Source organism: Centroberyx affinis, unplaced genomic scaffold (assembly GCF_046629955.1).
Source record: "Centroberyx affinis isolate AG114_WGS23_722 - 3 ecotype Tasmania unplaced genomic scaffold, CSIRO-AGI_Caff_v1 ptg000645l_1, whole genome shotgun sequence".
In the NCBI taxonomy this organism is placed as follows: domain Eukaryota; kingdom Metazoa; phylum Chordata; class Actinopteri; order Beryciformes; family Berycidae; genus Centroberyx; species Centroberyx affinis.
In genome coordinates, this window is record NW_027279271.1 from 242,196 (window position 1) to 255,717 (window position 13,522).

The 13,522-nt window shown below is 44.4% G+C and overlaps 1 protein-coding gene across 1 annotated transcript in view; it reads right to left on the bottom strand.

Moving 5' to 3' along the window:
* myo15aa (myosin XVAa) overlaps nt 1–13,522 on the bottom strand; it is a 41,418-nt gene that overhangs the window by 7,953 nt on the left and 19,943 nt on the right. Inside the window, exons 26-45 of the mRNA XM_071518926.1 lie at nt 12,258–12,388; nt 11,670–11,765; nt 10,813–11,048; nt 10,183–10,373; nt 9,506–9,578; nt 8,749–8,940; nt 8,347–8,459; nt 7,786–7,880; nt 6,247–6,388; nt 3,347–3,411; nt 3,090–3,218; nt 2,913–2,988; nt 2,661–2,811; nt 2,413–2,506; nt 2,062–2,182; nt 1,749–1,864; nt 1,521–1,580; nt 726–801; nt 396–511; nt 173–291 (exon numbers count right to left, since the gene is read on the bottom strand). Of these exons, the coding sequence (XP_071375027.1) occupies nt 173–291; nt 396–511; nt 726–801; nt 1,521–1,580; nt 1,749–1,864; nt 2,062–2,182; nt 2,413–2,506; nt 2,661–2,811; nt 2,913–2,988; nt 3,090–3,218; nt 3,347–3,411; nt 6,247–6,388; nt 7,786–7,880; nt 8,347–8,459; nt 8,749–8,940; nt 9,506–9,578; nt 10,183–10,373; nt 10,813–11,048; nt 11,670–11,765; nt 12,258–12,388 (2,392 nt within the window). The remainder of the gene's footprint in view (nt 1–172; nt 292–395; nt 512–725; nt 802–1,520; nt 1,581–1,748; nt 1,865–2,061; nt 2,183–2,412; nt 2,507–2,660; nt 2,812–2,912; nt 2,989–3,089; nt 3,219–3,346; nt 3,412–6,246; nt 6,389–7,785; nt 7,881–8,346; nt 8,460–8,748; nt 8,941–9,505; nt 9,579–10,182; nt 10,374–10,812; nt 11,049–11,669; nt 11,766–12,257; nt 12,389–13,522) is intronic.

The window sequence follows — 13,522 nt, forward strand, 5'->3', positions numbered from 1 at the left end:
GTCAAGAATAAAGGCTCAGAGAGAAAGAGAGGTCAAATGTCAAAGCAATCACTTGGGCACTTGAGGGTATGTTTGGATGCATTTGTATGGGTCTATAGATGCAGAACTCTGTGTGTGTGTGTGTGTGTGTGTGTGTGTGTGTGTGTGTGTGTGTGTGCGTGTGTGTGTGTACCTGTAAGGCCTCAGTACTCTGAAGTAGTCTGAAGCGGCAGTGCTGCTCCTCACCATCTTCAGCAGCTTGATGCCTCTATGAGACACAGACAGCACCTGCACCCCTGTCCCCACACTGCCCTGGAACACACACACACACACACACACACACAAATCCTGGCTGCTATCACTGCACTTTGCTCCGTGTCGAACTCGCGACTCGTACATCAAGAATCGGAACTCACAGAGGCCGGGAAGAGGCGGGAGAAGTAGATCTCCCAGGAGTCTTTGGCCATGGCCACCGCTGTCTTCTTCACGCTCTCATCCTGCGTTCCTGAAGTCTGATCCACGCTGTTCTCCGCTGTCAGAGAGAGAGAGACACACAGGAGAGAGAGAGAGAGGGGGGGGGGGGGGGGGAGTGATGAAGACAGAAAGAGTAGAAAGAAGAAAAGAAGAGATCAAGCCATCACAGCACTAACTGAAACATCATGAGTGGTGTTTTAAGGATGGATAGCTTCAGCATTAGTGTAAAAGCTCTACAGGGTCTATGTGCATTTATATTAGTTTTTTCATACCAAAGAGAGCTTTCATCTTCTGCCTCTCCTCCTGGGTGATACGGATACAGGCCTCAGAGAAGGTATCATGGACAATCTGCAGAAAACTCACACATTCAGACATATGCAATCTGCTACAGTGGTGCTCATTAATCATCATGTATTGCTACTGTAAATGACTATTAGCGTTAAATTAAAAAGCAGCGTAGAGCAGTGTAGCAGAGTATAGAGCAATAATACCTAAGAGGGCATTTTTTGACTAATTATGTTTACAACAGTGATGATGCTAAAGTCGAGATTGAAGGTGCTACATGTAATGTTTTAGCATCAATAAATCATTTCTACAGTCATTCATTTGAGATATAAGTATAATTATCATAAACAAGACCATTGCCAAGAAGATGGTCTGCCCCTAGCAGCCTCGAGACACTGAGAAACACACCACCAATCGTCTCAACCATGGTCTCATTTGTTTACAGTAATTATACCAAGGGATCACAATGAAACTAAAAATGATATATTGATGTTTACAAATGCTACACATAGCACCTTTAATGACAGAAGCTGATCAGGCAGTTGCAATCAAGGTCCCTAAACTTTGGAACGATCTGTCTGTAGAAATGTGATTGGTAAATTTGTATGTGCACTGTCTGTATGAAGCAGGATAAAAGAATGACCTCTAATTAGTTCCTTTGATACCACATGAGTTAATCTATTTTTGATGAATCATGGCTATGGGAATTATCAGCACAGTTGAAACACTTCTTTGACTAATCTGACTGCTTGAAATCACCCATAGTATAAAATGGCAACAACCTGTTTGAAGAGCAGGTCCAGAATTAGTGGGCTGTTGAAGGTCTCTTTAGGGTAGAACACCTGGAGACACAATATGATGGACAGCGTAAATATGTATGTAAGTGATTATTTCGGAATACAACCAATCCACCAAGAGAGAAAAAGAGAAAGATGCACATCAGGGCTATATGTATATGTTTGTCTCTGTGTGTATGTGTGTGTGTGTGTGTGTGTGTGCACAAATCACACCTCTTTCCTCAGATATAGTTTCCAGGGGACGTTGCTGTAGGTGTAGTGCTCTTCACTGGTCCTGCTGTGGAGTTGAGTCTGAATGATCTCCTCCTCTATTGGCAACTCTCTAGACACTGGACAGACGGACACACACACACACACACACACATACACACACACACACACACACACACAAATGTCATGACCTATGTCCCCTTCTTTTTTTGCAAATGCATGTGTTAAGTGAGCAGGAAACTAGAGATAGAACATTCTGCAGTTTAAAAAAAATCTTAGAGGACATTCCCTGGGGACTCGCACGTAAAATGTTCACCTGGTGGAGGGGCGGGGCTTATGTCGGAGGTAGATGGTCCAGCGGGGCGTGGCTTGGTTGTCTTGGTAACCTTAACTGCTTCCTCTTGTTTCGGCTGGGAGGACGGAGGTTTCCTCTGAGTCTGAGAAAGGAAAGAGAGTCAGAAATAGAAAAAAGAGAGATGAAGACAGAAAGGAGGGAGAAACAGAGATTGGAATCATATTGATAAGGCAGAGTTTATAACATTTAATTTAATACTGAAACACAGAGATGAGACAGAGGTGTGGTAAACTAGTAAGCATACTAAACTTGAACAATAATCCTTGGTATATTTGTGTGTGTGTGTGTGTGTGTGTGTGTGTGTGTGTGTACCTGTGGTTGTGGTGGGTTGGCCATCTGGTCTTTAAGGATCTCCATAGCTTCATCATGGGGATCTGGCTTCTTTGTAAACTTTCCTTCTACTTTCCTACACACATACACACACACACAGACACACACACACATACATGGGCACACGCAAGCAAACAAAGATAGAGAAAGAGAGAGATAATACCACTGGAATGTGTGCAAATGATACTTACATGAGTATGCGTGTGTGTGTATGTGTGTGTGTGTGTTACCTGTGTGTGGCAGGAGGCCCGGGGGGAGCCGGGGGGCTGGGAGGCTGGTGCTGTTTGATGATGTCTTTGATGTCGTGGCTGGGCTCCATGCGCTCTGCGTTGCTCACGCTGGACTGGACCACGTCTTCAGGAGGGGGGCCCTGCGTTGGACCTGGAATGTCCCACAGCCTTTAGACCTCAGATCAAGCACACATACTTCCAAAAAAACAGGAGTACAATATTGCTGTGTAGTGTTCAGAGTTCGCGGCGTACTAATTTGTCGCTGTGATTGTTTGCGTTGAAGAGGGGCGGGGCCGGGCTTGTACGGCGACTCTGCGCTCTCTTTGGCCTGCGGAGAGACAGGGAGAGAGTAGGAGTGATACCAGTTGATATGAATTCAGTTGTGGGAATCATATGGCCGTTTTATATGTGTGTGTGTGGTGTACTCACAGGGCTGGGCGTGCGGGACTGTGGCGGGGAGTGTATGTCGGAGGGGGACTGGGGGGCCGGGGCGGCGGGGGGGAAGGAGGACAGCATCTTCTGCTGGAGAGCCATCGCCTGCATGGTCATCTGCTGGGCCTGGGACGCACACGCACACACACACACACACACACACACACACACAGTTTCAGCAACAAGACAATATACCTTAACGTTACTTTATATTCCTCATATTCCTCATTTTCCTGCATTTTGTGAAGACAGACCAGAATGATGGCTTGCTGGTTGATGATGGCCTGCTGCTGCTGGGCCAGCACCGTCTGCTCTGATCCTAGACACACACACACACACACACACACACACAAACACACATAAACATCGACGCCCTTTAGCAGACGTGAAGAAGAAAAAACGGCAAAAGCACAAACCGCACACAATCCACTGCAAAGACCCTTCCTTCCGCTACACAAACCCCCACGCCGATGAGCTTCGATTCACACGCTTTGGGATTAAGACGGTAGATTCAGGATTATGTAACTCCACCACGCCCCCCAGCACACGGAGGGCCACACATGCCGACAAACCCAACGTCCGGCGTCGGTTGTACCTGGCACGCCAGGCATCGCGGGTAGGCCGGGCAGCACGGGCACGGCGGGGAGAGGCACCATGGGGGGCAGGCCGGGCACCGGGGCGTAAGGGGAAGCGAGGTCGGCGGCGGCGGCGGCGGAGGGTGCGGCGCCGAGCGGGGGAGGAGGAGGGGTGGCGGGCGCGGCGGGAGGGGTCGGCTGGTAATAGGGGTGCTGGGGCCGGTTGTACTGGTGGTACTCTTGCTGCTGGTGCTGGTGCTGCTCGTGGTGGTGGTGGTGGGAGGGGATCGGCATGGTGGGGATGGGCGGCATCATTCCCCCCGCGACGGGCAGCACTGGGACAGCTTGGGGAGCAGCAGGCGGGACACAGGGTTAGGGACTGGAAAGCAGAGAAAACCTAAGGTCCGGGGGTAAAGGCTTAGAGTTTTGTACTTTGGGTGTAAAGCAATGCAAGTTGGAGGTTTGTTGTACGAGTATTTTTGTAAGGACAGAATAAAACTCAGTGGAAAGAGGAAAGAAACTAAGGGAGCAATGATATTAGAGACATTCGCCCACTCCAGATATGATGGAGGTTCCTCCCTGACCACAGCTACTCTGAGTCCATCTATGGCCCTCCAAGTGGTGTTAGTCTGTAAAACCTGCAATGAAACCAGCCTCACCCTGCTTTAAGGAGCTATTACTATTTCATTAGTCTGGGTTTCAATGGAGAATTTTAGTGTCCCATAAAGGTCTAAATGCTGTTTCAGAGGCATTTCCACTACTAAGAGTAATACAATATGGGAAACACTATCGGCAGCTTCAAGCCAAAAATTCTGAATTCATATCGGCCTTGAAAAAACCCATATCGGTCAGCCCTTGAGATGCATGGCTTCAGGGTTCACCTCCCTTTAAAAAATAAACTTTAAACCCATGTCCTCCAGAAACAAAACCGCATAGCATCTTGTTCTGCATACCGCCCAATAACGAAGAAATAATATAATATTTGACAATCCAGTCTTAGGGGTTTAGGGTTAGGGCTGAAGGTGATTGCTATGGTAGTAACATAAAACTTTGACACCTGCACATTCACAGACTGAAAACATTCCCAGCATAGTTCCCAAAGACAGAATGAAGGAGGGCGGAGAGAATGAGATCGAGGGGGAAAGAGAGAGAATTAGAGCTGGAGGAGTGAAAATGAGTGATGGAGAGAGATAATAAACACTGAATTCCAGATGTGTGGAGAAGTGGAAAGGGTTTGGATTGTGAGGTAAGACACGCAGGAAAGAGTGACAGAAAAACAGAGAAACAGAAAGACGGAATGAGAATGCGTGTTTGAGAGAGAAAGAGAGAAAAAAAAGAGAGAGAATGGGAGTGACGGACGCCTATAGAGAGTAAATGAGTCATCTGGGGTTACAGTGAATGGCTGTCCATGCATTATCCATGAGGGGGGACTGCTCATTACAGGCTCTAAGCGAGAGGTTGAGGTTGGAGAACTGTACACCTGAACCTTTTACACTTCAATCCTGTTAAGTGTGACTGAGCCAGTTTACTCTTCGGCTTCATTTACCTGCAAACAATATGGGCATAATTACAGTAAGCCTGCAATTTCAGCAACTGCGTGTAATTGTACTGCGATGGCACATAACACATGCAGTAACATATAACTATGAACGTTAGCCAATCATTGTATTTTCCTGGTAAATAGCACAGAAACATTTTAAATCCTTTTTTCCCCACACATTAAAAACAGATATTTGGTGGATTATATGTTATTTTAGTAGATTTGTAATATGGGACCTGAGGTGGGAGAGCTGTAAGCTTTTAAATCGCTTCTTAAAAGTCATTTTTATAGAGTTGCTTTTGTGTAATGACCTTTTGCTCTTGTTTCTGACTTCCCTTTCATGATTTCTGCCTTGCTTTTATATTTCTTACCTTGCCTTTATCGCTTTTTCTGTTGATTTTATCTGTTTATTTTTACCGTGGTAAAGCACTTTGTAACTGTGTTCCTTCTTTCTTTCCTTCTTTCTTTCTTTCCTTCCTTCCTTCCTAAGTAACCGATATGGTGTTTTAAACCTTTATTCCCGTACTTGGGAGTAACAAACGTAACACAGCAAACGATAAATTGGGATATGTTTAACAAGAACTGTCATGTCGGAGTCTGTGGTCGGAAAACTGCGGCCCCTCAGACACTCAACTCTTTGCACTTTAGACCGCAACCCTAAGTGTTCGTCTGAAACTCAGTGTTTCCAGGATCTGACGGCAGCTCTACAGGGACAGAGAGAGGGCAGAACTATTTATCAGCCAGAGTCTAATGCTGAGTATTTAAGACCCACTTAGAACAAGCTGAATTATTGATGTGGGGGCGGAGAGGGAGAGATGGAGGGATGGATGGAGGGACAAAAGAATGACTTGCATCGATAAATGGAGCAAAGCGTGAAATAAGAGAGGGAACGATCGCTGGTTGAACACACAGGAAAGAAAGACACAAAACTGGACGATAAACTGCTTTAGACAATTTTTGCACAAACACAGATATTAGACATAATAGACACATGGTAAACACACACTTAACACACACACACACAAACACAGTGTTTCACCTCCGGGGTGTATTCCTGGGGGAAAGGGCCGGCTGGGGGCCCCCTCTCCTCTTCCTCCTCCTTCTCCTTCTCCTCCGCCTGCGATGCCCACACCTCCTCCTCCCTTCATCCTCGCCGACAAACTTCCTGCCTTCTCCATGTCCTGGCAAACAGACAGCAGAAGGGTGAGAGGAAAAGACAAAGAGAGAGAGAGAGAGAGAGAGAGAGAGAGAGAGAGAGAGAGAGAGAGAGAGAGAGAGAGAGAGAGAAAGAAAGAGAGAATGAGTGATTTAGCAGAGTGGAAAAGGATGAGAATGTTAATGGATGGTGAGAGATCGAAGTTAGAGAGACGCTAAGAGTAGGGGAGAGAGAGAGAGAGAGAGAGAGAAAGAGAGAGACTAAGGGAATGAGGGAGAGGGAGTGTACTCTATTGGTTGATCCAGACCCCTTCTGAGGGAGTCAATACAACTGTGGGAACTGAATACTCCCAGGGGAGTACCGTACACACTGGAAGAGATGCTCACACACTCACACACACACACACACACACACACACACCCTTTGACCTCACACAATCACTGATTGACTATACAGGGACAAACTCATACACGCTTTGCCTCGGCTTGTCTTTAAAGTAACAATCTGCAACATTTCCATATAAATAAATGTCTGTTTTGCTACTCTCTATTGCTGATATAAAATAAAAGCTTTTCCATTTGCAGTTCTAAACGTTTTATATTTCTGGCAGCAACAACAGCAATTTGTTTGGAATAACAAGAAGAATAATAAGAATAGTTAGCATGAGCAGCGATAGAAAAGAGAAACTCAAACTGCATCAATCAGAAAATCCAAGCTCCGCCCACACTGTTTGATTGACAGGTGATCTCTGGGAAGTGCAGATCAAATAGATCAAGCTGTGAAGCTGTTGCCATACAATAACAGTATTCTGTGAGACTATGCTGCCTGCTACTACAGTTTAATACGGTAGGTCACTCAGTAACCTAATCACCCCCCCCCCTGCCAGGCGATCACGTCTGCCCCATTCATATACGAACAGTCGCACCGGATCACATGTTCCAGCCGTCCGTCAGCGCCGCGCTTCCATTCACACTCAGACGGCAGATCGGGTGCAGCGGGAGCGTGACGCGACAGGTTGCAAAATGGAAAGTTTAGTTAGGATAGCACGGTTTGAGAGTATAAGAGAGAGAAAAAAAGTGTGTGGATTATTCAAAATTGATGCTTTTGCAATATTGCTCTTTGTCAAAGTAAATGATGTGAACAGAATTACTGAAACTGGAAGAGAGAGGAAGATGGAGGAAGAGACACAGAGAGAGAGAGAGTGTGTGTGTGTGTGTGTGTGTATGTGTGTACTTGTGTGTTATCCTCGCAAGAAACAGCTTTAGAGTTTTAGAAAGACAGATAGATAGACAGTTTTAGACCTAGAGAGGACATTTTTGCGTAGTAAAGTCCTCATTTCTTCTACAGGGGTGAGTTTAGGGTTAGGGCTTGTGTGCATGTGTCTTGTGTGTGTGTGTGTGTGTGTGTGTGTGTGCTACCCACCATGCTGGTGTCTGACAGTACAGGGTCAAACAGACTGTCCAGGTATCGGTCCATTCCTCTCTGATTCTGACCGTCACTGAAGGCGTCCGACTCCACTGGACACACACAGCAGACAGCACGTTGGCTTTAATCAAGGTTACACTTTTCAGTTCTAATTGTTTAACATGTAACAAGAAACTATAACTCAGTCATTGAAGCAAGATTTGATTTTGTGTACAATCATGAATCTCAACTGGTTTTATTTTGGGACTCATATTTGAACCTTGCCTTTGTCCATGAAGTATAGACACAGTAGTATAGGAATAAAGTAATAATAATAATACAGTAGGAATACAATATACTATGGCACTATATATTCCTACTACTACTACTATTACTGTATATATTCCTTGTATTTAGTACTATATATACACTTTATAAGTATAAATCTTATCATCTTGTGACTTGACATCTTAGACCTTAACCAAGCAGCTGGGAAACACTGGTATACTGTAGAATACTGTGTGTGTATGCATGTATGTGTGTGTGTGTGTGTGTGTGTGTGTGTGTGTGTGTGTGTACCATGGCTGTAGTATCCGTCAGAGTCAGGCAGACTGTAGGCTGGTCTGCTGCTGCTGAGAGGAAGGGAGGCAGGGAGCTCCTCATCTGAGTCGAAACCACTGCCAAACAAAGTGCTGGAAGAGAAGAGGAGAGGAGAGGAGAGGAGAGGAGAGGAGAGGAGAGGAGAGGAGAGGAGGGAAGAGAAGAGATGAGAAGAGAAGAGAAGAGAAGAGAAGAGAAGAGAAGAGAAGAGAAGAGAAGAGAAGAGAAGAGAAGAGAAGAGAAGAGTCATCTACTTTGCAAAGTACTTTCTCTGAAGTAATATCTACTTTACTCTCTCTGAGTTTGTTCATCCATGCATGCATGTTCTGTGTGTGTGTGTGTGTGTGTGTGTGTGTGTGTGTGTTTGTTCTCTGCACTCACAGGCTGGCATTAGCCCTGACCCTGGCAGGATCCTCAGCGCTGATGATGAAGTAGCTCTTCTGCTTGGGGAAGTCAACCGGAAGCTCCAGGTCTGCGATCAGGTCCATCACGTAGTCGTGACCCGCTAACTCCACCCACTGGCCGTGCTCCTTCATTAGAACCGAACACCCCCTCCACCAATCTGACGCACCCCTGCAAGACCACGCAGTTCAAAGACCTGTTAATGTTGTACTCAAAGCATTTGGAGGCTTTCAGTCCAAAATGCTAGATATCCTTTTTGGGAAAATGTTGCTACTTGAAATTCATTAGTCAATATTTTGAAATTACAGATGATTCTACCTGCCAAAACAGAATTGTTTTATGAGCAAAGGTCTTAAGATGATTCAAAACTTTAGTAGCAGGCCATCATGTGCTTTACCATCATACAAACAATTATTTTCTAAGAGTGAGTGTCAATTTTTTTCTAATGGTGGATATCTCATTTTGGAATTAAACTCATTCATTTGTAGGCCTACTGTATAATTCCTAATATTTTCATACTTCTGGATCTTTCACAGTAAAAAAATTAAAAAGTTTAATTGAAATTGGGGATACAACTCTGGCAGAGATGGGTAGGTTTGAATATGCAAGGAAGAGAGAAAATGGGGAAATGTTCAAGAGTTAAATACATATTGAATACATTAAGATAAATAGGACATCGCCATCTATGACCAGCTGGATCATATAACTGATTAAACTAAGTGTATAATGTTTGTACCTGTGGCGCAGGATGTCTCCTGCTAAATCCTCTCCACTGGTCCAGGAATGGGCCGGACAGAGGAATGACACTCCTACAGAGAGACAGAGACAGAGAGATTAACATATATATAAAGAAAAACAAACAAGGTGTCAAACTGTTTTTTATTTGTGTCTTTGGAATCAGAGCAATTCTTGGATGTTTGAAAGCAATACTTTAATAAATCTTGCCATTGAAAGACCCAGAGCCTTGATGTTCCATCACCTGATCCTGACCGGCAATAAATAATCAATGATCACAGGCTGTAATCTATCCCACTGAATAAAAGTGATGCCAGCAGTCCCTGCCACGCAATTCTCCTTGCTTTTCATTGAGGTGTGTACTCATTTATAATGAACTTTTTCAAACTACCTGACATTCATCCTGCATTGTGTTTTCCTTTGCTTATTTGAAAATAAAGTGAGTGTGGTTAACAAGGAGATTTAGGCAGTTCATCCAGACAAAAGGGAGTCCAGCAGTACTCCTCATAGGAAAATCATACTGGATTGTACTAGTTGTCATTTATTTGTTTGCAATCAACTTTTGGAGTAAAGAATTGTACACTAATGTTAGTTTTTCATAGCTAGTTTCATGACTAGTGTGACATCAGTGGCTCCTCCTTCCCTACATCTCCTAGAAATAGGCAAAGTGTGGCTCACCATCAAAGCAGTGCACCTGCAGCACCATGTTAGCCCTCTTCCTATTGGCTGTCCACTCCAGCAGAGACAGCGGATAGGTCCGCGCCGTCTCGGGGGCGGAGCCTGAACCTAGCTGCGACTTCTGATTGGCCTGGATGAGTCGGTGTTGCATCAACGCCTGGCAGCCGTCAGGGGCGTGGTCAGACACAAACCTGGAGAGAAAAGGACAAGTCAGCTGTCTATGTACTGTGAAGCCCCGCCTCTTTTTGTGGTTGATGCCATGAATGCTCTTCTAAAAAGTTAAACTGTTCTCAACTTCTTTTGTTTTATATGTACTTATTCCTTTACTACCCAACCCAATGTGTGTGTGCATGCATGTGCGAGTGTGTATTTCTATTAGTATGGCTTGTGTACCTACGTGTTAAGTAATAATTTCTTTTTTTTTTAAAGATTTATTTTTGGCATTTTATGCTTTATTTGAGAGATATAGTGAGAGAGAGACAGGAAGGTATGGGAGAGAAAGCGAGGGGAGGACATGCAGCAAAGGACCACAGGCCGGATTTGAACCCGGGTCGCTGCGGGAAGGACTAAGCCTTATGGTATGCGCCCTACTCCGTGAGCCACCAGGGCGCCCCAGTAATAATTTCTTACTTCAGTAGGTGTTTCTCCATCTTGTGCGACGGGGAGAAGGTGCAGACACACGCCAGCAGCAGCAGCCAGCCTCGCTCGGCGTTGTCGGGGTTGACGTTCCTCCACACCTGATTGACCACCTGGGCCAGGAGCTCGTCCCGTACCCCTGGAGACGACAGGCTCCTCTGGATGATGTAGTTCCCAAACAGGTTCTCCTGCGCCCCGTTCAGGTGGGGGTCCCCCATGAACCTCAAAACCTAAAGAAAACACAGAGAGGGAACCTTAGAATAAACTCTGTTCAGGTTGTATTGCATCATATTGCATCGTGGCATCTTGTGTTGTACCTTTGTGTTGGAAATTTTAGGAATACAGCTGTAGAATAAGCCTCAATTAAAGGTCAAGATCACCAATATTATAAGCAATATTACAAACAATAGTAAGAAGTGTAAGAGTTAGATCCATGGAGTCCTGACATGCAATAATATTTCTGTGACCTTTGAATGGTCATGCAAGAGAGAAGTGCTAGGAAAAGAAATGTTCCAGTCTGCTAGACTAGCTAGCATTCTACTGTACTGTATTGAATTGCATGATATCAAAAACCCTGTAACTCCAATCTTGGTGATTTTCATGTTTGATGATTCAAATCCGGGACTAGCTGGTAAAAATCTGGGCAGGGAAAGCAAGTCTCTTCATCCAATGGAGTGACTGGAAGGTTAAGTGGAGTAATTGTAGCAAAAGTGGAATAATAGGAATAAAAGAATATGGTACTACTGGACAGCTCCCAGGTGTGAATGTGTGAAACTGTATGAATAAAAAGTAGTGCAGTGCTGATAAAGAGCATGAATACTAAATAGAGAGTTCACAAAAGAGCAGGTTACCATGATGAAGAGCTCCAGAGCTTCCACTCTCAGGTCCTCATCTATGCGAGTCAGAGGTGACTCCAGAGGGGCCATCAGCATCCCAAACTTTGGTTCCTACGGAGACAAAAGAGGGCTAAAAGTCAGAGTTATCGTTCTATACATTGAAATCTACACATCTTGTGTCAATACTGCAGGATTTTTACAACAAATCTACTTCAGGGTGAATTCACAGCAGCAGCAGTGTAGCTCAAAACATTGATGCAAGACAATGTGTTGAACCCTGAATTGAGTTTAGAGTGTTTAGGTCCTGCCAATAGCAGTCAATGGGGAAGTTTAAGGACTTAGGTATAGTTTAAAGAGAGTTTTAGGTGGAAATAGGTGATTTGAAGGGTCATTTCGAGGGAATACCTCTCTTAAAGCAGCACAAGGGCAACTTGAAGCGAATGTGTACCTGCTTTAAGGGGATATGTAAGAATTTTACAGGACAGTTTTATGAGGATACCCACACACAACTGTTGAAGAGGTAGTTTAAAGGATTTTTTACATGTTTCAAGCAGATCTGTAGGGTTTGGTTTAATGGTTTAAGTAAACGTATGCACGTCTTACCCTGAAGTAGACCTGGACGTAGCGGTAGTAGGGATAGTTGTTGATGTCCAGCGGCAGGGTGAGCTGAGCCTCTTCCCGGATGTGAGGAGCCTGGAGCAGAGCCAAGCAGTCTGAGTGTAACTCCCTACCGGCTGGAGAGAGACGGGTGAAGGGAGAGAGAGAGAGAGAGATAGAGAGAGACAGAAGAGGGGGAGCAAGAAGAGTCAACCAGTATCAAAACAAGGTAAATATCGTCCTCTCTGTGTCTATAAATGTTTAGTTTACAAGAATGTGTAACCTGAAATTGTGAGATAATTCCTTCTGCGTGCAAAATAGTTGGTGTTTCTGTTTGACAGACATTCCTTTAACAAGAAGCCCAGATCCTGATCATTTATAACAGAGTAGTCGGAAATGTGTTTGTGGTCCATCGACAGGCTTTTCATTCAGTGTTACCAGGTTGTTGAATCAACGTAAGTAATAATACGTATGGCAAATTCGAATTAGTACATATATAAATGGATAACTACAACACATTGCAAGTAAAGCAAGTAAGACACAAAAAGAAAAAGTAAAGTCTTTTTTGTTTAACTTTCAGCCCTAATTAGAGTTTGTTACAATGTTGGTTACATGATATCTAATAATAAATCCATTGCGGACTGACTAGTTTACTCATATTCCAAATAAAAGGTTCTTCTATGGACACCTCAACAAGATTAGAGCAATCTAACTTGCACCGATATGATTGAAACTTCCATTATATTTATGTATTTATTTCCAAAATTCTATTTAACATAGTGTCAGTTCTGGCTAACATGTTGGAGTTATTAATTAAGACATGACATAAAAAATAAGTTTGAGTTTGAGAAATTGACAAAGGATAGCACAGTTCATTAGCGATTATTAACTGTACAAAATCATTGCCACTGGCAGGTCCACCTCCACTGGTTCACGATGGTCATCTGATTGGTACTCTGATGGGCCAACTTCTATGGGCACACAGCTATCATGTGAGAGGCTGAAGTGTGGTGGATCAATCTCCATGGGAACACAGCCATTAGACGGCAGGTAAAACTGTGATTGGTCAACCTCAGTGGGAAGACAGCCATCAGACGGAAGATAAAACTGTGGTGGGTCAACGGCCATGGGAACACAGCCATTAGACACCAGGCTGAACTGTGATTGGCCTACCTCCATGGGAACACAGCCATTAGACGCCAGGTTGAACTGTGATTGGCCAACCTCCATGGGAACACAGCCATTAGACGCCAGGTTGAACTGTGATTGGT